The sequence below is a fragment of the Typopeltis vanoorti genome, chromosome 5 (assembly GCF_054136105.1).
Source record: "Typopeltis vanoorti isolate ZY-2024b chromosome 5, IOZ_Tvanoo_1.0, whole genome shotgun sequence".
NCBI classification, from domain to species: domain Eukaryota; kingdom Metazoa; phylum Arthropoda; class Arachnida; order Uropygi; family Thelyphonidae; genus Typopeltis; species Typopeltis vanoorti.
In genome coordinates this window covers 74,088,039-74,113,090 of record NC_143553.1, presented here as the reverse complement: position 1 = coordinate 74,113,090, position 25,052 = coordinate 74,088,039, and the positions used below count along the sequence as shown (strand labels likewise).

The window sequence follows — 25,052 nt, the reverse complement described above, 5'->3', positions numbered from 1 at the left end:
TCTCCGTAAGAAAACTTTATGTTAAAACAATTATTCCTTTGGTCCCTGCAAATATGTTACAGTGGGAGGTGACTCCATGAAGAAACCGAGCAAAAAAAAGTACTTGTTAGACAAATAAATTACTGTAAGATATTAATTTATGTTTTTATTAAGTTTTTTTTTTAGATTAAGGTAAATGAAACTTATGTGATAAAGTACTATTGTCTGTAAATAATGTTCAAAGGTTGGCAAATTTAAAAACTTGGCATTAATTTACTGTGCAATTACTTTCATATAGTTACTCACCTTACTATGTTTACGATCCAAATAGAACTGATGTTGAGCAATAGCCATAGACCAAATGCATTTTGTCAAGGAAGGAATAGCAGCAAACCATACATAAACAGTCACATTTCCAGCCCCAAATGTTCTACGATTTATACATGCTCTAAATAAATGAATTTTAAAAATTTTATATATGCACACATAGAAATTATTTTATATTAACCACTGTACCAGCCTTAACATACACATATATATATATATATATATATACAGTAAAACCCTGTTTTTACATTCCCGCAATTTATGTTTTCCTGCCATTTACGTCATTTTCCGTTGGTCCCGTCTTAAGGCCTCTTCTTACGATATATTGTTTTTCCGCCATTAACAACTTGATGTGGACGTTATTTCCCATGATTTGCTTTTTTTTCTCAGGTGGCAATACTGATTTTCGAATCGATTTCTGCAGAAATCTGTGCATTTCTGTTCCCAGATGGCGTTGCTTTCGGCTGTAGTTTCGCTTCTGCCATCACTGTGACCTGCATCGCTCTATATCATTAATCAATACATTACACTTGCAGCAGTAATGTAGTGATGAGCGATACCGTGATTTTTCAATCACAGTACGAATTGATATTGCAGAATTTCTGCTAAGTAATTTAGTGTGTGAAAGTTGCGGTGGTGGATGGAGAAAAAAAGACAGAAAATGTATTTCGGTAGAAGAAAAGATGGCAATTCTGTGATGTGTAGATTGGCATGCTGGAACACTGTGCATTTAGCAAAAGATCTTGGACTCTCCATGTCCACTTTGAACATGATAGTAAAAAACAGGTCAAACATTGAACTCAATGCAAAGCAATCTATCACTCTGTCAAATAAAAATAAAAAAAAATGAAAAGCAAAAACAATCAACAATTAAAGATTTTTTTAAATAGATAAATATAAGTAATTGTAAATTCATTTATTTTCAGTTATTAAATTTTGTAATCGAGTATGTAGACTCATTCTCATATACTAGCAGTAAGTCATCTTTTAGCCTTTTTTAAAATATTTTTTTACATTTCCTGCTATTTAAACTTTTTTCCTATCAGTCCCCTGCAAAGTGTAAAAAAGGGGTTTTACTGTATGTATGTATATATATATATATCCATTGAAATAAATATAGCCTTTGGATATTACAGGAATAATATGGATATGAAGCAAATATTTTTGATATATTTTATCTGCATGGCTAGTTAGGTGATTAATATTAATACTCCATTAATATAAAACAGTATCTGTAAAATGAATACTTTAATAACAGATATCCAAGTTTTCTGACAAAAGCCATATACAGTCATATCTCGATTAATGAAGAGGATGTGTTCCACGAAACTACTGTGTTAAGCTAAACTTCGCTCTCAGAAGTAAAAGTACTATGACCATAATAGGGATGTGTTCAGACATAAAGAAAATGAAAGACTTTTTTTTTGAAAAAAAGAAAAGCTTTATTAAATAAAAAGTCAATATTACATACCTAACAAGAAAGATAAAATCACATTTTAAAATAAGAATCTAAAGTTGATTGTTTATTACACTATGAATTCTGACCTGTTTTTTAAATTTCTCAAACCAACCACAAGAAGCTGCAAAGTTTCCACAATTTCTTCAGTTTGTTTAGATTTCAGGTGATTAAACAAAAATATGCTTTTTCTTGAATCGCCATTTGAGTTAAAGGCATACGAATTAATTTTGATGCTGTAACATCCGTACAATTCGAGCAGACTGTATTTTTCCTGATTGACTAAGTATGATTGTTAAAGTTGACTGCACTAATCCTAAAGAATATACCACATCGGATTTTCTTTCACCCCTTTCAACACATTGCATGATGTGTAATTTAGTTTCTAAAGAAATTGCTTTTGTATATTAATATTTACAAAATCTACAATAATGCTATCAGAGAACATACATCATTTATATATGTTCAATCATCATCAATGCACCACACTGAAACACGCCCTACAAAGTGTAAGCAATGACTAAATTATGCGGATGATGTGCGAAACTGTTAATACAGACACACCCATAGCTTGGGAGTATTGTGACGAGTCGCCGTCATTTGCCAATCGGATGATTGCTGGGCACTGACCTTAAAATTTTAATATTTTTATGTAAAATGGGGCTTGAAGTTGCGGACTTCATTATATCGAGGCCTCGTTACCAGAGGTAACATAATAAATTTAGTTTAATCCTTTATCCAAGAGTGAACAAACAAAGTTTGCACCTGAAAGTATCTTCAGGACTGGGGTAAGGATACATTTACAACACTGGGTAACTTGTTGCAAAGGTGGAACAAGCTAACATCACTATCTCAGTATCTCCCATAATGCAAAACACATCTCCTTGCGGATATGTATAATGTTATGCATTAAGGGAAGGGCCACTACCCAGACTAGTTTCGACCTTTATTGAGGTCTCTTCAGTGGGAGCCAGGCCCAAGTAGATACCAGGGAGAAGCATTAGCAAGGTCATCTCTACCTACAGGAGTTGCCAAACAGTGTGCCACCTTTTTATTAAATTACTCTGGATTTAGAGAAAGATGTTGAAAATTTATTTTTCACTTGGTTAGACTATAATAAATTTAGTTTAATCCTTTATCCAAGTGTGAGCAAACAAAGTTTGCGCCTGAAAGTATCTTCAGGACTGGGGTAAGGTGGTGCAAGGAGATGTGCTTTTGCATTATGGGAGATACTGAGAGAGAAGTGATGTTATCTTGCTCCACCTTTGCAACGAGTTTCCCAGTGTTGTACCACCTTACCCCAGTCCTGAAGATACTTTCAGGTTGAAACTTTGTTTGCTCACACTTTGATAAAGGATTAAACTAAATTTATTATAGTTTAACCAAGTGAAAAATAAACTTTCTACCAGAGGTAACGTTAACCGAGGTATGACTGTACCAGTTACAAAGCAAGAACAGAAACCAAGTAAAAAATCTTTTGGTTACATTAAGTTAGCAAGTATCATATAAAAATTATGTAAACTTTCATACTTTTTTTAAGTAATCAAAAATTATAATTTTATGTAATGTAAAGTTATATCAAAACATCAAAGTAGGATGAAGAACCAGTATTGCATTTCACCAAATCTGCTGAATACTGTTAAGAGGAAAAAATATGAGTACATTCCAATTATGTTAAAATTATTAGATAATGAAGGCACCAAAATTTAACATTTACAAAATTCACTTTACCGTCTTGGCTCGTGAACTTCTATAGAAAATTTCCTATCTCTGAAGTAGAGATTCTCCAAGTGCTTCCATGGGAAAACCTTACAAAAGATATTAACAATTTAACATGAAAGAATATTTTCTTTGCTTTTAAAGGAAAATTATGAAAAAATTACTGTACTTTGAAATAAATTCTATCTTAGTATATATGTACAGATAACATACATGAAAATCAAAAATATTTTGTAGGTAACATCATAAGTAATTTCTAAAATGTATAGAATATTCAAAATACAGTAATTTCGAAGTGACTATTGTGGCTAGATTTGACCACTGAGGGGTTTTCAAGATGAACAGATTTTGGAAAGGGACAAGAGAAGATGATGTTGTTATTATTATTATTACGTGACACCTCCAAGGAGTCCAAAGACTCATCAAGGGAGGCCACCTACTCCATAATTCTGTTGGTCACACTGAGAGAATGCCATTTGCAGTATAGTGGGTAGAAAGAATGATATAAGTGAGACATAAGCTAATATGAGTACTTTATACCTTTATAAGGAATGATAATTAGATATCACTCCAAGCCTCTTTTTTTTTTTTTTTTTTAAGACTTCTTGTTATCATGTTGGAGAAAAAAAAAAAAAAAAAAGAAGTGATAGTGGGATTTTGCTTGGAGAGTAGCATAATAATTATTATAATCATTGGGCCTTCAGTCTTACTGTGAAAGAACCCTATCAGGAAATGCATTCCAATCACTAACCCATTCTTCATTAAAAACATCTATTGCTCATTCAACCTGCTCACACTGCTTATGATTTTCAGGGATCGATCCCTGTATCACTACCATATCACCTCTCTACCTGCTATCCACCAGTCCTGATAAATGGGATTTCTTCAATCTTGTTTCATGCTAAATTCCAGAGATGCAACACCACCTTAGTTACTCATCTATGAACCCTTTCAAAATAACTTAATCCTCTTGAAAAACAGACCAAATTATTATTAGCTCAGACCTCCAAGGAGTTAAAAGACCTATCACAGAAGATCAATACTCTCCCATAAAAAAAGGATGAAACTGTCCTAAACCCATTTACAGTTTCTACATTCTCAAGCAATGAATTCCACTCACAACCATTCATACAAAAAGTCTGCTCCTCACTCCCTTGCTCAATCTTCTTATACTTCCTCTACTCCATGAAAAATCTCCTCCACATTAATTAAGTAAACTTGATGTTAATGAGGTGGTAGGACTTCGCACACCATATCAATACACATTTTAAATTAACGTTCCAAGGGTAATGGTTGTAAGACTTCTGTTTAACAGGAATCTTACAACAGGACAATCTCACATTCAGTTTTATTTCCCTTTTACAAATGGATACTGTGAGTTGTACTCTGATCATCTGGAATTCAACACTCTGACCTATGGCTGGTCTGGTTGCTCGAGTGGTTATTGGATCCACTTTTCAGCCAAAAGGCTGCAGGTTTGGATGTTCATGTTTGTCAGTGAAAATACTAGTGGTGGTGGTGGACAGAAGATGGACAGCTGTAGAGTAGATGCCCTCCTTGATGTCTTTGTACTCCTTGGAGGTGTCACATAATAATAATATTTGAGTATTTTTAGTTGAATATCATCTACTCCAGATGCCTTTTCCCATTTCATGTTTTAGATGGTATTTTCTACCTCAAGTATTGATATATACCTGGACTGCATTCCTCTTGGGTGTTTTCTACCACCATGCTATCACCACTTGAATCCATCCACAGCATTCTTTCTTCCATTTCTAAGCTTTTTCAATAGCCTTCAGAATATTTTGCTGCCTTCCTGATATTTATTTTCTGTGTGACCCAAGTCTTCACGTGACTTTGATTTAGCTAATTTTACATAGTGCTTCTATGTAAAACTTTTATATAGTTACATTTCTCTATTCTCTCAGATCAATTGCTGACTTATATGTCAGAAACTTTCAGTATATTCAATCTTCATTTCCTTAACTGTACCCTTAACTTCCTGATTCCACCATGGAGTTTTTATTTTTCTATCCTTGCAGTAAATCAACCTCACCACATGCCTCTGACTAAATCAATGTTCTTTTCCATCTGTCAATGAATCCCAAAAGTTTGGTTCTTGTTTTCAAACTCTCATTTTTTTCTTGAATAAGATTTGTGTATTTGAATTTACAGTTCTTTTAAAACTTTCTTACACACTTTTCTCTTCAGTATGATATTCCAGTTTATTCTACTCAAAAATTTAAATGGTGATCACTTCCTATTTCAAATCCTCTATATATACACTTTTGTCCTGAACTAGCGTTAAGAGATCATTATCAACAATAACATTGCTACTGTTGATAATGATATTTCACTGACATAGCCAATGAAACTTTTCTTATTTCTTATAGCTTCCTTCCATGTGAATTTGTGCACATATTTATGCTGGAAGATGGTATTAATAATGACTAGTCTATGCCATGAATAGAAATCCAGCAGGTGCCTATTATTATTAACTTCACTCTTTTTTTCCAAATATTCGCAAAAGATTTCCATATGTCTGGCATTCATTTCCTACTCTGGTGTTTAGATCTCCAACAAGGGCCAACTTTTTTTTCTTTGTATCAGCTGTCTTCTCTAATTCTTTGAAAAATTTCCTCCACTTCTTCCTTAAAACCTGCTTTGGGAATATATGCAAAAATAAGTGTCGCCATCCAATCCCATTCTGATATTTGTCCACATTACTGTACTTGATATTGTCTGCCATTTAGGAAGAGTATCATCATATTTAGTTTTGAATATTATATTATAGCTATTCCTCCTCTTCCTTGATCATTACTGCCTAAATATAACAAATTGTATTTCCTGTGTAGAAGAATCTCAGCTGTTTGTATTTTTTGTTTCAATAACATGTATTATACTTATCTGATGCTTATCCAATTATTTTGCTAGTTTCAGTTCTTTTTCAAATTCTTCTTATATTGATGGTGCCAATCTTGAATTCTGTTGATGATGAGTTGGGGTTTGTCTCAGTAGTTTGACTTTTCACTTTTCACCCTTGTTCCCAAATGAAAACAGTAGTGGCCTTGTTTAACTGGGTGAAGCCCCAGAGCTGGCATGATGTATAACATGAAATGATGTATAACATGAATTCTGTCATGTTATACATCATTTTATTTTGGCAAGCCAATAAGAATACAGTTTGGTCAACTATATTCCAAATTACCAGCCCATCCTCATTCACTTAGTGTATCCTGTTAATATCTACCTGGATGCTGAGTGAATGAGGATGGACTGGTAATTTGGAATATAGTTGACCAAACTGTATTCTTATTGGTTATTGCCAAAATAAACACAGATGGTGAGGATTGAACATTAGGCCAGACACCTCAATTGGTTCTCCACATTTCGTGAAAGTCTACTCCTTGTTATCCAGCTTTGACTCTTAAGCAACTCGCACATAAAGGGAATTTAATTAATGCAACTCACCAAAAGCTATGTTTTTTGCATATTCTACAGAAAACGTCAAGACGTTAGTAGCCTCATAGTCAAACTTAGGTTTGCTTGCTTTGCACAATGCCTCCTAACTTATCGTTATTATTGATAATAAAAGCAGATATTTCATCAAAACAAAATGACTACTTTCCTTAAACTTTATCCTAAAATAATATGCATTTATTTCTCAGCATATGTATAATCCATACATTTCTTCCAATGCACAGGTAATTTCATGAGTCCATCAAGATAAAACTGTCTTGTTGAGGAGGTGCTACCTTCATTGCTATTTCACTTTACCATCTAACACAAAATGATGCCCTCTCAAATATATCTTCAAGTTTTAGGAAGAGATGGAAGTCATTCACAAACCTTGTCTGTGTGGCAGATGACAAGAAGGTGAACCTAGTGGTGATGCCAGCAGGAATGTTGAATCACCATTCACATCTCAGAAAGCAGCAAGAATGACTTTGCCAAAAGAAAGTGCATTTTGAACTTCTTTAGTCATGGCAAACCTTTGACTATATTTTACAGACTATCTTATACCTTCAAACTTGTAATTATGCCCAGCATTCAATTCTTGATAAGATAGAACAAAAATTTGTGTTATCTGGTTTATGCTGCAGTGTAATTATCAATAAACCACATATTTTGCTACTGCCTGCTGTTTCATAGTAGGCAGTGGCAAAACAAATTGGCATCAACTGATAGAGTATTTTTTTTTTCATCATTTCATTAATATGACTGCAATGAGCCACAAAGTTTATCATTCACAGTCTCCCACCAAACCCTATCAGTCAGATTTCAGTTAGCAAGTTCAAGGTTTGACTGCAGATATGTATAACCCAATGTGAAACAGTATGGATGGCTGATCACTGATCTCTATAATAAGCAGCTTTTTCATTCAGTGATAAATATCAATTGGGATTTTTTTTTCTTTTCTTTGCAATCAGAAAGTCAGTTACTGCTATAATTCTGAGACCTCTAATGTAGTTGTGTGAAATTAAGCACCCAAAGTGGAAAGTAATGAATGAATGCAGTCTAGTCACACTGCTACATTATTATTATAAAAAAGTGTTACTATAATATTACTATAATAAAAAGTATTATTATATTATTATAATAAAGTGTTAGTGTTACTTTTTATGTATGCCCATACATAAATCCATTTTTTCAATGCAGATCAGCATGCCATTAGATAATTTTTATTTTAAATAAACAGTCCATCTAGACACATATTTGAGCCAATATTACTCTTATTTAGATCTCAATGAAAAATAAACTGATGAGATAGCATTACATGCAGGTGATTTACCACTTAAGTTGTAACATCATTATTTACTATAAAAGAAATATCAGAAATTAATTTTTTTCAAATAATATTGATAAGCTTTCTGCTAAACAACATAATCATGACAGCACAACTGGTAATAAGGAAAATGAAACAATAGGCTGAGCCCAATTGCATGCATGCAAGTGCACACACAAGCAGGTACCAATTAGATTAGTTAAAATATAATATTAGTCTCTTTCTCTATGCACACACATTATGTTTGAAAGTTTGATACGGATATATCTTTTTTTCTTTGATATCATAATATCCATTGTCTGTTTTGGTATCCATTTCTGGATGACAATGTTGGATCCTACTTCTTCTCAATCTATATTTTGGATCCGACATGATTACTATTACGATGTTCTTAACTAATTGATAAGTTTATTTCTAATTCAAATATAAAGAAAATTTATATTTAAAGACTGTGCCACTTTATATCTGAATTAGTTCAAGAATTGAAGATAAACCAACTCTCAACTACCCTTCCTTTATATGTTGTTATTATATATACTGGCCGAGAATATTTAACTTACTTCATTTACCCGCTTTGGTTCGAATATTTTATGAATGGTGCAGTAAAAGAGATTCAGGCAATATACAACTTTTGATTAACAAAAACAAACATTTAATTTTAAAATCACAAATTTTACACTTAACTTCAAATTAGTAATTAAGATATCACAAACATTATAGCTTCTCTGATAAGTACAATCATACAAACTCAGACAAGGGTAAATCTGTTATCTCTATAATACAGTCTTCTCACAGTTCCTTAAGTTCCAAAATACAATAAAAATTGCAGTAACACCTCTTCACAAACAAACACTTTTAATTTTACACTTCAGCTAATTCTCCGCAATAGTTACTGTTAGTATAAAGAAATTCTAGGATGAAACTCACACTTCTCTGTATAGAAATATTAAAGGTTGGAATAATCTTACCGATAATCTTTTTTTTTTTTCATTTACTTATACGTAAACACTTTTTATAACTGTAATCACTTAAACAGTATACGGCACTCATTAAATAAATCTTCTAAGCAATAACTGAATTAATCATCGGTCACTATACACATAAACAAACGTTCTTGCATGAAGTATCACTGATCACTCATGAATTAAGGCAATACACAATAATTCTTAACTTGAGGTTTTATATGCACAGTTGTTCATTCCTCCTGCATTCAAATAATTCTTTAGGCACTATAATTCTAAGCACAGCTAATGGTAAACTTCAACTTCACAGCCTCTACTATTCTCTAGAAACTTCGTACTTTGCTTCAAGGTTCTGTGTGTCCTTGAAAGGTCGGCGCTGAAATTAAATCTCAACTCAAGTATCGCTAGTCTATTTAATAGTCTCTCAGCTGTTTTTCGTAGCTATAATTGTTATTCTACAACTTATTAGCTAACTGCTTCTCGACTAATAGACTTAAATTAGCTGCTTGAGTGACTTGCTGACTCTCTACTATCGCACTCTGATTCCCCGAATTTTGAATGCTCCGATTCCAACCGAATGCCACTCTCTCTCTTTTCCCTCTCTAATCCATAATAATCTCTATATTTTCAGCATTCTTCCTTTTTATATCCATTCTTCCCGTCTAAATCATTCTCATGATCTCTTTAACCACACTTTCAGCTTTCTCCTTCACGCACTGTTCCAAAACTTGCACTCGCTTACTTACATGTGTCTCCATGACAACAAAACAAAACATAATAAAATTGAGCTATTGCATAACGTTAAACTTCTACAAATAGGAATAAATAGAGAATATTTACATTTCAATTAATGCGCAGTTAAATTATCAAATACAAGTTCTTATAATATTAACATAGTAATAATTAAAATAGCTTAATAATATTTAATACAGTCTTTTCATTATTAATACATATATCTTTGATTAAATAATTAGATATTAGACAAAATTAAAGTCGTTATATGAATATTAAATTGTAAAATAAGTTGTTTACATTAAATAATATTTACAAGTCTAGCCTTTGTGATGGAAGATCATGTTGGATTCTGAAGCAAATAATAATTACTCTAATCTCTACATATCCAGAATCCAACAACAAGATTGTTATTATGAACATATTGGATTTTGTGTTAATAACCAGTAAAAAACTAGTGAGAGAAATAGTTAATATCATTATCATCCTAGTATCGACTACAACATAGTCATCAAATGGGTTATGTGGCACTAATAATGACACAATAACTATTCACCATCAGGAATATTTCAGCAGCAGTCAGGCAAAACACTCTATAGAGAGGGGTAGTGTAGATAACAAATTACACAGTATAGACAGTGGAATGAGTGATGTTGTATAGCAAAGTGACCTCCTGCTATGAATCCCAGGACTTCATGGAAGTGTAACATAATAATAATGTCAGAACACCTGCTTTTCTGCTATTTAATTAGCAATCCTCCTATAATGGCCATTTTTTGGGCTTGCCTTATTACTAACTGTGTTTTGATGAATGATGGCATAGCACTTATTAACCTGAAGCTTAGTCACTATTGTCAATAAAGAAATTACTTTTATTTCATATTAATATCTGTGTTAATAAAATGTTAAGCAGAGAAATAAAATTACTAAATTTAAGATTGCTGTTTTTAATTTAATCAATAACTTACTTTTCTAGGTATTTTTCTGTCTGTGTGATCATACTGACTAATCCCTTTAAAACTAATACCTAACCACCAGGGAATGCCAGCTTTATCCTATATAAGGGGAAAAAATTGGAATAAAGTAAGCTATTAATATATTGTTATAAATATTTAACAAGTTATTCTCCTCCTACAGATGGAGAAAATATATGATGCATAAGGAGAAAAAGAAAGAAAGAATTTTTTTTTTTATTTTTTTATTATTATTAGGTACTCTTTAAGTATTGTTTAAATGCATTAAGGTTAAAAAAAAAAAAAGGAATTAATTGAAAAAAAATTCTGTCACTCAATTAAATGTAGATGAATAAAAAGTATCTAATGTTAGGATGGACCTTTTAGAACTCACCCTACTCTTAGGTATACAGTTCACTTCCCACTACTCTCTATGCAAAGCATTCCTTGCACATATGCACACCTTCCTTATAAAACTTCTAGAGATGGCCTCTTATTCTATTCCTGCCTTGCTCAACTCTATGAAAAAAATATTTTCTATATTAATCTGATACATTTGTCATGTTGTACCATCATTTTTTTATTTTGGTTTAACCAATAAGAATACAATTTGGTCGGCTAAATCCCAAATTGCCAGCCCATCCTCGTTTGTTCAGTATCCAAGTAGATACCCAACAGGGTACACCACGAGAAGGTGAGGATTGGACATTAGGTCAGAAGCCCTGGTCGGTTCTCCGCATTCCTTTAAAGGCTATGTGGAGGTCTCCTCTCAGTTATACAGCTTTGACCCTTAAGCACCCCTATTTTAATGATGTAATTTTTGTCATGTAGTACTATATCCTGTACACCCCTTGAGGGTACATGGGAAGAATTTGATGATGATCTGATACATTCCTCACTAAACCATATTACCCTCCTCCTATCTTTGAGGCTTTTCAGATGGCACTTTCTTGATCTTATCCAACATTCTAGAGACCTGACTGACACTATTTGAATCCTCTCTAAAAAGTCTTCAGCCCCTCAAAAACTAGGTGATTAACTCTGTGTAGATGTAGTCTAAATGTAGCATGATCAAGCTTTTGTATATTATAACTATATGCTCTTCATTTCTACATGTCAAATGTCCTCTTCTTCACTGAAATTATCTATTAACCCATAAATTTCAAGGTCCTTGTCTACTCTCATCCCTTCAAGGTCCTTATGTTCCCTAAATGCAATGAACTATTTCACATTATTTACACAGCATCCCAGTGTTGCATTTTACAACACTGAACTGGCAGCCCATGCATGTGTTCACACAGTCAGTCTATTCAGTTCATCCTGGGAAACTGCAACATCCATCTCATTCCTCATTGCTAGCCCCTTCCAATTAGCATCATCCAAGCAACTGTACATTCATATTTAAATCTCTTCTAATATAATTAACATAAAAGTGAATCAATAGTGGCCTCAAAATAGATCCCTGTAACACAACACAAATGACTCTCCTTTTCCAAGTATTGCTTTCCTATATGCAACTTGCAATTACTATGAATTTCCAGACAGGATCTCCAACCCAACTCAATATTCTATTATTCAACTCCTATCTGCTTGAATTTAAAACTAACTTGTCATATGGCAATCAAAGATTGTAGCAAAATATAGCTATACTACAGTATGTCTATCTGCCTCTCTTGTCCAATATATCTGTTGTTCTGCTGTAAATACATTGCTAAACATAACTTCTTAACAAATCTTTGCTAATCCTTATAGAGAATCCTGTTATCAATACAATATTTAGTCCAAAGTCCAATACTATTAACATTGCAGATATTACAGCAGGAAGGAGCAATGACAAGGGGGTCATCACTGGAAGTTATGAAAGGAAGCTGTGAGCAAGAGGGCGAGGAGTGGTTTCTTTGCATGAAGGGTGGTTGAACCGTGGAATGCAATGGAATTGCCTGATCGAGTAGTGAGAGCAAGAATGGTCAACGAGTTCAAGGAGTGGTATGATACTGTGTTTCCTAGGAAAGTCCTCACATGATGAGCCTCTTGACTCCATGGAGGCAGAATAATAATAACAACATACAGACTGGTCTGTAATTTCAAGCCTCAGTCAGTTTCCCCCATCCAATCATCACTTTTCAATTTTCAAGTCTAAAATAAATCCACTAAAATTCTTATCCTATTACTTCCTCAAAAACCACTGTCACTATTTTCCTCCACAAAGGATGGAGTGGAGGAAAATTGTGGCAGTTCTATTCTTGTCAATTATCTGATGTTATACTTATATTAATGATTTTTAGATAAATCAACTCGGTGCAATAAATCTTTCCCTTTTATTTCTTATACTTCTGGCCTTCAGAGAGAAAAAAAAAAACAGAGTAATTCATTTCTGGATCTGTAACCATTCAAACTTCTGAGCTGCAACTTCGCTACACTAATTTAACCATGGACCTCCTCTTTTGTTTTTCCCCCCAGATTTAAGTGATTCCTAAGCATCTCAAACCATATGTTCTTTACAATGGACACACACATATTCATCCATGCTTTCAGTGTTCAAGCTCCACAACCATGTTCACTTTGACTTCCTACCCCATTTACTCCTTTCACTGATCAGTGTCTCAATGTTCTCTCCTTACTCATTAATTATCACCCTTATGTTATTTTCACTCTCCCTTCACTTACTCTCCTGTTCTTTCATATCTTGCCCAAATTCTTCGGATCTCTCAAGTTTAATAATGAGAGAGAGAGAAATAGGCAAACTTTCTCTCTCATTACTCTGCCTTTTAACAAAGACTGATGCCAAAACTACTCCAATACAATCCTCATATTCCCAAAGCACACTTCTTTTTCCTCATATGGCTCTGCCAACAATATTAATGATCTGAATAACTGTATAACAACTGATTTCTTGAATTAAATTCCTTTAGCATTATTGTATTCTGACATGAACTGACAACAGCAAAAATCTTTTTAAGTAACAAAAACTTTTCTAAGGGCATTACCAACTTTTGAAAAGCTGGTAAAATGCCCTTATCTCATTACTAACCTTTATGTTTCAGCATAAATGGAGAAATAAATTCATAGTGATAGTGGAGGAGAAGGAAATATGGTAAAGGTTATCCAAAATACAATAATGGTAATCAACTGAAACCTTTCTATTAATTTCTGTGTTTTCTTCAAATTAGACCAATAGAAAATCTAGGAAACCGGATATGACCATTTAGTCTTCAATAGGATAAAAATAATGAAAAGAAAATTGTGGAAGATAAATTTTAAGCATATATATAAAAAAGAAACTTCCTGGTGAACTAAAGAAATTCTGTATAACTGAGAGGAGACCTCCACATAGCCTTTAAAGGAATGTGAAGAACCGACCAGGGCTTTTGACCTAATCTCCAATCCTCACCTTCTCTTGGTGCACCTGTTGGATACCTACCTGGATACTGAACGAACGAGTATGGGCTGGCAGTTTGGGATTTAGTCGACTAAATTGTATTCTTATTGGTTAAACCAAAATAAAAAATGATGGTACAACATGACAGAATTTCATGCCAGCTAGGGTGTCGTCTGGTTAAACAAGCCCCCCCCCCCCGTTGTTTTTGCCAGGGAAACAGAGCGAACAGCGAAAAGTCAGCTACTGGAACAAATCTGAAAACACACCCCAACTCAACTTCACAAGAGTTAAAGATCGCTACTATCGACATAGGAAGCCTAAATGGCAAAGAAATGAAGCTAGCTGAGGAATTAGATAAGTACCAGATCGACATAATAGGGGTGACTGAAACAAAAAAGACAAAAACTGGCGAGATCTTTTTGAACAATAAATACAAAATGTTATATTCAGGCAATAACAATCAAGGGGAAAAAAGGGGTAACCATAGTATTCAACACAAAATATCAGGCTAATCTTCTTGAATGGCAGGCAATCTCAAGTAGAGTGATGTGGGCAAATATGAGAATGGGGAACTGGACAATGAGACTTTTTTGTGCCTATGGTCCCACAGAAGGTTCTACTAAGGTAGAAATGGGGGAATTTGAGACTTTAGAGAAAGCAACTGACACAATGAAAAATTGGTCTTTGTTGGGGATCTAAATAGCGGAGTAGGAAATGATTGTCAGACATACAAAAATGTTTTGGGAAAATTTGGAGAAAACAGCAAACCTAATAATAATGGCAAATACCTGATGGATTTCTGCTCAGGACATGGACTGGTAATTACTAACACCATGTTCCAACATAAAAATGTGCACAAATTCACATGGAGAGAAGAGGCTAGGAATAAGAAAAGTCTCATTGACTATGTTATTGTTGATAGTGATGTTTTCTCCCTGGTGCAGGACACCAGAGTGTACAGAGGATTTGAAATTGGAAGTGATCACTATTTAGTCTTGAGCAGGATAAAATTGAATTTCATATTGAAAAGAATAACATGTAAGAAAGTTTTAAAGCGAATAAAAGTTGAGCAGCTCTCAGATGTTAACTGTAGACTAAAATACAGAAAGATTATTGAAAAGAAAATGAAAGAGTTTGAGAACAGGAATCAAACCCTTGGAGATTCAGTGGCAAACTCTGAAGAAAACATTGATTGATTCTGCCAGAGAGGCATGTGGTGAGGTTGTGCGCAAGGATAAAAAAATCAGAACTCCATGGTGGACACAGGAAGTTAAAGAGGCAGTGAAAGAAAAGAAGAAAGCATATCAAAAGTTTCTTGCAAATAAGTCAGCTTGTGCTCTTAGAGAATACAGAGACAAATATAAGAAAGCTAAACACTGTGTAAAACTAGCTAAACAAAAGTCATGGGAGGACTTTGGCAAGAATATAGAAAATAAATATCAAGAAGGTGGCAAAATATTCTGGAGGTTGTTGAAGAAGCTCAGAAATGGAGGAAAGAGTGCTGTAAAAGGAATTAGAGATGATAAAGGTGATATGAAAACTGGAGAAAAAGATATCCTTGAAGTATGGAGTAATTACTTTGAAAAATTGCTAAATGAAACTAGCAGTGATGACAGCACAGTGATAAACACTGACCAGGCATGCAATCAGGAATACATATCCATACTTGAAGTAGAAAAAGCCATCAAAAGTCTGAAATGTGGAAAGGCAGCTGGAGTAGATGATATTCAACCAGAAATGCTGAATTATGGTGGTATAAAAGTCTTACAGTAGCTGCAGTGCATAGTTAAGAAGGCCTGGACAGAGGGTCGAATTCTTGATGATTGGAGTAAAGCTCTCATAGTACCCATATATAAAATGGGAAATAAAACTGAATGTGAGAATTATAGAAGTATTTCTCTACTGAGTGTTCCTGGAAAGATTTATGCCAGTATACTTGAGAAACAGTTGAGAAGAATTGTGGAAGAGAAGCTTGGTGAAGAACAAGCTGGATTCAGGCCAAATAGAGGCTATCAGGATCAGATTTTCACTTTATGACAAATAGTTGAGAAGTCATGGGAATATAACAAAGATCTGTATTTAAGTTTTGTAGATCTAGAAAAGGCATATGACAAGGTGCCAAGAGAGAAGCTATTCAATATGTTACAGTTATATGGTGTCAATGGGGCATTATATCAAGCAATACTTAGTCTTTATTTGAGTTGCAAGTCAGCAGTTAGAATTGAAGTACAGGAAGGTGGTTTAATGTTAAATCTGGTGTGAGACAGGAATGTACATTATCCCCTCTGTTATTCATTATGTATATGGAGCACATTATGAAGGAAAGTGGTATTAAACCTGATATTAAAATTGGAGATGTTAATGTCAGCTCTTTGTTTTATGCAGACAATGTTATACTTCTAAATAAATCTGCTACAAGTCTGCAAGATTCCCTGACTAAATTGGATAACTGTTGTAATAGATATGGTATGAAGGTTAGCAATAAAAAGAGAAAGACAATGAAAATCGCTAGAATCATTGAAAATGTCAACTGCGTTTTGAACAGAGAACCTGTGGAACAAGTAAAACATTTCAGCTAATTAGACACGATTTTTAGTGAAGATGGTAAATTAAATATGGAAATAGACAACAGAATCAACAAAGCTGGTATGGCAATATTATATTAAAAATGAGGATATTAGGAAAGAACTTGACATTGTCAGCATCCAGGAATACGTTAGCAGAGTTAATCTCAGGTGGTATGGTCACTTAAATAGAATGGGAGAGGAAAGATTAGCAAAACAAATGTTCTCTGCCAGGTTGGCAGGAAAACGACCCAGAGGAAGACCAAGATATAGGTAAATTTATACTGTACAAAGTGCCTTAGACGATAGAAATATAAGATCTGATAATGTTGGGGGCTTGACAAGTAACAGACTGATTTGGAGAAAAATTGTAGATAGGAAGTTAGTAATGATGTAAATTTTTCATATAGTACTATCATATCCTGTACACCCCTTGAGGGTACAGGACAGGAATTTGATGATGATGTAAAAAAGCTCCTAATAGGCAAGTCAGCATGTTCTTATAAGAGTACAAAAATAAGTAAAAAAAAAACTAAGTTATACATGAAAGTAGATAAATAAGATTAAAACCTTGAGTAGATTCTGAATGATGCAAAATAACTTAGAATGCTTACGGAATTTTAAACTCATATACCAAAAAATATTCATATTATTCATAAATCATAAGCACTTAATGAACAAGTAACTCTCATTATACGTTCTTTCATTATCTGCGTTTTTGCATATATTTGATTTCATTTTGGTACGTAAGGACTGTCGCTGTTTCCTATCCAGGAAAACTTGTTTTGTTTTGCTATACTTGTGTTCCTATTGCTTTATTGGTCTATGCTCTATTGTTTTTAACTATAAATAACTTCTGTGCTTTGAGCAATGAAGATCTGCTGAGTATGGAAAAGCCCATCAGTAAGTAGTCAAGTTCTGTGGAGGTTGAGCCTGAGTAAACTCTCACAATGAAAGTCATGACCATGATGACATGAGTTCTAAGGTGAAAAGATATATTGAAATGTCCTTAAATGCGAATCTACAATCAGAAGGTGAAACCTGCAAGTCAGGGTTCCATTGAGAGATTCTTGAAAAAAGCAGCCTTTAACCTCCTATGGATATGATTAAGATGTGGTTGTGATATATTAATCATGAAAATAAAGAACTACTTTAATTTTTATTTATTTCATATATAGTGAATATTTTATTTACCACTCTTATGCCTTAATATGTATGAAAATTATGTGCCTTTTCGTTGGGAATCTGACTCATTTGGGAATGCAACTTCTATTATCCCATGTCATAAGCCTCCTGTTTTACACATTTTTGATGTATGAGGCAATTTTCAAGAACACAATCCCCAAATATATTAAGTCACCTGTGCACAATCAAACTTAAAATGGACATTTAGCAATTTAAAACAAAACATGCAACATATCTTCCCAGAAGTAACACAACCTTGATGAACCATTTTTGCACATCTTTATGATGTAACATGACAATAGTAATGAGACTAGTTGGTGTCCTGAATGGAAATCCTGCAGTTACTTTACTATTATTATTAGTTTTGCCTTTTCTCCAAAAGAAAAAAAAAGAAGCTTTTAACAACATTCATGGGGCCTGTGTAGCTCAGTAGAAGTGGCGTCTGCACTCTATGGCACTTGACTGCATGAAGAAAGATTTATTAAAGTTAGAGTCTAGTCACCAACTGGAGGAACATTTTTCCAAGCCTTTTTTTGACTGGTTCCCGAGTTAGTTGATCTCTGGCACAGGCAAGCAGGTTTTTTCTCCCAGAAACTCTGTTTTTTTATCCTGTAAACTCAAGAAAATCTGCAGTCAAACCCACACTATTTTCAGACATTAAAAATATTGTGTTAGGGTTAAGGACAACGAGATGTGGCACTTGCTAGCCACCTTCTTTACTGTGTACCGATTAATTAGCCTTGGGCCAGCTATTCCTGATTGGCTATCAGTAGAGAATGAACTGCCCACTCAGTCTCCAAAAGTTAGATAGGGCTAAAATGGCCTCGCCTATTCCCTATACGAGAACAACAAAAAAAAAGCATTAGCTTATTATTGATATACACCATTCATCCATCTACTGTTGTCACTGTTGCTCAGTGATGAGCCACACAAGTCCTCTCCAGGTGGTGTTTTGTATGCTTTTCTGGAGGCTTCAACTATCTAAAGATTAGTCATTCCAGATACACCAACCATCCATCCTGCTGAAGTTCTACCTGTTCCTCTTTTTCCAGGAACTTTACTTTCTATTATGTTTTGAGAAGTCGTCCTGTTTCCATCATTTCAATGTGTCCAAAGTGTTTCAAATTTCTTCAAAATCAATATCCTTAAGGAGCCTTAAAGTTCTACTAATCTTTTCAAGCACTCATCCACCTTTCATTATATGATGTCCTCAGCCTTCTGTAACAGCACATCTCAAAAAGGCAGTTATTCTTTTCTTGTCATGCTTCTTTAGGTTCCAAGTCTCAATTCAAAATTAGGAATGGCTAAAATAACAGCCAGATTTTAGACAAGTTTCTGGCTGTTGTTTTAACAATTCTTAATCTTCTTCTGAATAGCAATTCTTCATATTATTAATGGGGTTTGAACTTGCTCTCTCTCTCTCTCTCTCTCACACACACACACACAGTGAGTGGCCACTTTGCTAGGAACAGCATTTAATAATGAGTGGGGCTACTTTTTGCCTTAAGAACAGTCTGCATTTTCTGTAGCACGGATTCAACTAAGTGTCTGAAATGTTCCTCTGGGAGCTTGTCCATGCTATCACAATGGCATCGCGCAACTGTTGCAGATTGGATGGTGGCACATTGCTGCTGAGAACTGCTCATTCCACTTTATCCCAGAGATGCTATATTGTGCTGAGGTCTGGGGACTGAGCTGGCCACCGGAGTAAAGGAAACTTGCTGTCATGTTCCTTGAACCACTTCAACATGCTACATGTTTTGTGGCATGGCACATTGCCATGCTGGAAGTACCCATTTGACAATAGGTAAACTGCAGCCATTCATCAGCAATGATGTTAAGATAGGCTGTGGTATTCAGGCAGTGTTCAACTGATATCAGGGAACATAACATATGACAAGAAAACATTGCCCACATCGTTATGCCCCCACTACCAGTCTGAGCTGTTGCTACATGGCAGGAAGGGTTTGTGGTTTCATGTTGTTGCCACCATATTCTGGTTTTGCCATACAGTACAAACTGGGACTTATCAGATCAGGCAACAATTTTCCAGGCATTGGCAGTCCAATATTATGATTACATGCCTGCTAAAGCCTCATCTTCCAGTTCTTAACTACTGCATCGAGACCTGGGATAATCATCTGCTCCTGTATCCCATCAGTGACAGTGTGAGATGAACCATATACTCTAAGACAATGTTCTAACCATCGCTGTTGTACTGAGCTGTGATTTGACTGGTTGTGGCCCTCCTGTCATGTTTCACAATCCTTGCCATTCTTCTCTAACCTTGTGCTTCAATGAGCTGCTGCTGTCTACAGAACCACCATTGGTTGGCTTGAAGTTGTCTGGTTATTACACCACAACTGGTACACCCTAAATACTGTTGTGCATGAAAAGCTCAAAATAGTAGACATTTGCAAGATAATGGCATCAAGAATCACACCATGCTCAAAGTAATTTAAGTCAAGTCTTTTACCCATTCTAATGCATTAAACACAAAAAACAGAACCATCTGATGCTTATCTGCCTGATTTATATAACAAACTGCAGCCATGTCTTCAGAAATTTTCCTAAATGGGGAGGTGTTAATAATGAAGTGGTTACTAAGTTTATATCTTTTACCACAATTCTATTGTGCTACACCTTACTTTTTTTTTATCACTATTCCTTGAATAAACCATCTTGTGGTTATTGGTTCTTGATTAACAAGCTCAAAGTTGTAAGGTACCCATTTGTATCAAATCTCTCTAACCCAGTTGAAATTTATTAGAAGATAACATTGAAATACAAAGTGTCATTCTTACAGCCAAATCAAAAATATACCCTTACTGAAGCTATTAAAAAAAAAAATGCAGCTTACTCATTGTAACTCTTTTTGCCTTACTATACTCTTCTTATAACTGAAGATAACAAGCAAAACAGCTGACAAAACAATTTTTATTATTTTGCATGGTTTTAATGGCTAATTCAAAACAAAAAGATTGCCCCAACATGTATCAAATTCAAATTTTTCGAAATAAATTTCAATTTTAAAAAAAAAATCAAACTTGTTTGTTTTCAAATAAAAAAAAACGTTTTTTTTTTTTAAATCTAGAGTAACTGATCAGTTCTAAATTTGCTCCCTCCTTTACTCAAGAGTACTTGAGTGTATACTTAATATTCATCTGTGAAATAGAAAGAAAACAATGAGTAATTATTTGGACAATGGATCAAGTATTAACTAATAAATATTTATTAAACTTACTAGTTTCACCAAACTTTGCTAGCATCTTCAGGGTACAAGCACTTAGGTTAAAAACATTACACAAATATGAATAACTGTAAAATTCTAACGATTATAGTTGCAAACTGAAATAGCATTGAATGCCAGTGATACACGTATCGTGTGTACATGATTTAACTAGTTGTTGCTAAGGTACGTTCTCTAGGTTGCATTGAAGTTCATTTCTTGTGTGTTAAGAGATCTGATTAGGGTTTTTCCCTATCTCTGGGAGCATTAAACCTTGGTTCTTGTTAAGATTATCAACAGAGCGAGCTTCTTAAACATTTTGGAGTGGTAGTCTTCTTCTTCTATGTAAGGGGAACAGCTTTTATCCCACTCAATGACATGGCTAGTTATAGAAAAATGAGATGACAGGCCTGATATTGTCTTGTCTGTTATTTTTGACGTAACCAATGTGCTCCTTCTGTTTAATTTCGAGGCTTCTTGATGTCTGCCCGATATAACTTGAACCACATGACCATGGAATATTGTAAACTCCAGCATATTTATAGAAAGGATGGTTATCTTTTGGAGATCTTATGTAGTTTACGAATTGTTTCTATAGGTTTGAATGTCACTCTTATTTTGTGTGGTTTGAGGAGATTAGCGAGTGTTGGAGATGCCACTCACATACGGAATTGCGATAGTTTTGATATATTGAGTATCCTCTCACTCTCTTTGTGGTGGTTCTGAGAAAAGGATTTTGTTGACCACACAAAATAAGAGTGACATTCAAACCTATAGAAACAATTTGTAAACTACTAAGATCTCCAAAAGATAACCATCCTTTCTATAAATATGCTGGTGTTTACAATATTCCATGCTCATGTGGTTCAAGTTACATCGGGCAGACATTAAGAAGCCTCAAAATTAGACAGAAGGAGCACATTTGTTACGTCAAAAATAACAGACAAGACATATCAGGTCTGTCATCTCCTTTTTCTATAACTAACCATGTCATTGAGCGGGATAAAAGCTGTTCCCCCTTACATAGAAGAAGACTACCACTCTCGAATGTTTAAAAAAGCAGCTACAGTCACTCGCTCTGTTGATAACCTTAACAGGAACCAAGGTTTAATACTCCCAGAGATATGAAAAACCATAATTAGATCTCTTAACACACAAGAAATGAACTTCAATGCAACCTACAGAACATTCCTTAGCAACAACTAGTTAATCATGTAAATGCGATACGTGTATCACTCGCATTCAATGCTATTTCAGTTTGCAACTATAATCGTTAGAATTTACAGTTATTCATATTTGTGTAATGTTTTTAACCTAAGTGCTTGTACCCTGAAGATGTCAACAGCTAAAGTTTGGTGAAACTAGTAAGTTTAATAAATATTTATTAGTTAACACTTGATCCATTGTCCAAATAATTATTCTAGTTAGATGATTAAGAAAATAAACATTCATTAAGAAAGAAAACATGTTACAAACTGAAAACAACAATTAAAATATGACAGCAAAATGAACTACAATGCTTTATTTATTTAATTTTTAAACGATTATCAAAATATACTGACAACCTATAGTGCACTGATGTCCAAAACTTACGGATGAACACTATTTCTGAAGATTACAACTGCAAATTCAGATGAATCAGCTTGTGGCAATTTGTATAACTGACTATTTCCAGTAGAATGTGGGTACACATTCAAATTTTTGAATCACACACAAAGAGATCATGCAGTAGCACTCAACAGGATAAAAGGCAACAAACTGCACTAAGCGAATTGTGTTTAAAGGAACCTCTTTTCCTGAAGGAATAAAGTTGCAAACTTGGATGTCTTGCAATGTCTCAAAGACATCATCTAGATGATTTCACACAGGGAAGAATTATTGGAAAGCTTGAATAAGGCCACAGAATTAAGAATTACTGATATTGAAAAAGAATTTGGAATGTCACATAGTGTTGTATCTAGGTTCTAGGCAGCATTTCAAACCAATGGAATGTGTTCTGGACGTTTGCTAAGAGGTCACCTTTGTTCTACCACAGAGCATGAAGACAGATTTTTTGTTATAACAGCAAAATGTAATCAGTGCACCATGGCAGGTCAGTTTGCAAGTCAGCTTCATTCGAGCACAGGTACCTGGATATTTTGACGAACTGTGGCAAGACGCCTGTGACAAGTAGCCCTATATGCCCGAAGGCCTGTAGCATCCCTTTATCCACTGTTCATCATAAAGCATGTTTTCAATGGTGTTGTATCCATAAAAATTGAACAAGACATCAATGGGCTAATGTACTCTTTACAGATGACAGTCGTTTTCATTTTTCCTCCAATTCTAGATGACAATTGATCTGGTGTGAAAGTGGTACTACTTACCATTGAGGGAATGTTCTTGAAATGGAATAGATATGGTGGTGCTGAGGTCATGGTGTGGGGAGGCATTATGCTTAATGGCTGCACTAAGCTACAAGTGATGGAAAAAGGGACTGACTGCTGAACGATATTGCAACAAAGTTCTTCAACATCACCTTTGATTGTTCCGTGGTGCTGTAGGCAAAGAATTAATTTTTATGGATGACAATGCCACAACATATCTTACATGAACAGTGGAGATACTTCTGGAAACTGAGGATATTAATTGATTCGAGTGGCCAGCACACTATCCAGATCTCAACCTTATAGAACATGTTTGGAAAGCAACAAGGAGATGCACTGCTGCTCAAAAACTCTTGAATCACTTGATGCTTAGCATGGTATGACATTGTGAGAGATGCAATGCAGTTAGGGATGGTCATATTCCATACTGAAATATCTCTCCACACGGTTTTCTGTAAGCACTGTACATTAATTCCTTAACTACATCCTTAGAAAATTTGTAGCTTTTGCCAAAAACATATTATAAATTTCATATAAATTAAATTACAACACATTTTTTGTGTAATATAATTTATTATATGCTATGGATAAATTTGTCCACATCTGGCTGTAGTCATGAAAATTTTTTCATATAGGTAAAAATGTAGTTCATCCTTAGCTTTTGGACACCAGTGTACATGAGTAGTGTAGATGGGTGAGAAGGACCTTGTTGACATTTTGTTTGAAGAGCTGTGGATTGAATTCCTTGGCAAACATGTAACATGGAAGATTGTTCCTGAGAGAAGCAGTCCTCACATGTCATAATGCCTGTAGTTAACCAAGAGTCACATCACGGTAGTCAACCTAAAAAAAAAGAGATGGCACTTGAATCGAAAGAGGAATTATTGGTGTCAGTTTGGATGAACACTGGACATTGTATTATCTATAAAAGATAGCAGCAGAAAACGAATGCCTGCATGAGAGTGGGTGGAGGAAACTGGTAAGAGATGAGTCATTAATTAAACTAAGTGCTCTCTCTCTCTCTCTCTTCTGTATTGAGTCAAAGTAATTTAAAGGAGCTGTTATCAGAACTTTCAATCACTTTTTCATCAGCTTAAGTAGTTTAGCATGCATTAGCATAATCAGACTATAGAAAATTATAATAAAATTTTCCTACCTTTACTTCATAATAATGGACTCCATATGTGGGTAACGACTCTAAAATAGTCATATAACTGCATAAGAAAAAAAAAAAATTATAATAACCTAACCAATAGTATTAATAAACAAAAAGAATAACATTAAATGAAATAATTTTTAAAAAATTTATTATTAATTTACTCGTGAATTTTAATATCTGGCACAAAAAAAATCACATTTGACCTAGCATTGAACAAAAATTTGCAAAAGAATAAGAGCAATGATGGTGCACAGAA

The 25,052-nt window shown here is 34.3% G+C and overlaps 1 protein-coding gene across 4 annotated transcripts in view; it reads right to left on the bottom strand.

The window, feature by feature from the left end:
* The window catches only part of LOC150106534 (uncharacterized), a 355,589-nt gene that overhangs the window by 86,658 nt on the left and 243,879 nt on the right, over nt 1–25,052 (bottom strand). For all 4 annotated transcript variants that reach the window (XM_090393178.1, XM_090393180.1, XM_090393177.1 and 1 more), the window contains exons 9-12: nt 24,794–24,851; nt 10,930–11,016; nt 3,494–3,570; nt 286–427 (exon numbers count right to left, since the gene is read on the bottom strand). In XM_090393178.1, coding sequence (XP_090249304.1) covers nt 286–427; nt 3,494–3,570; nt 10,930–11,016; nt 24,794–24,851 — 364 coding nt within the window. The remainder of the gene's footprint in view (nt 1–285; nt 428–3,493; nt 3,571–10,929; nt 11,017–24,793; nt 24,852–25,052) is intronic.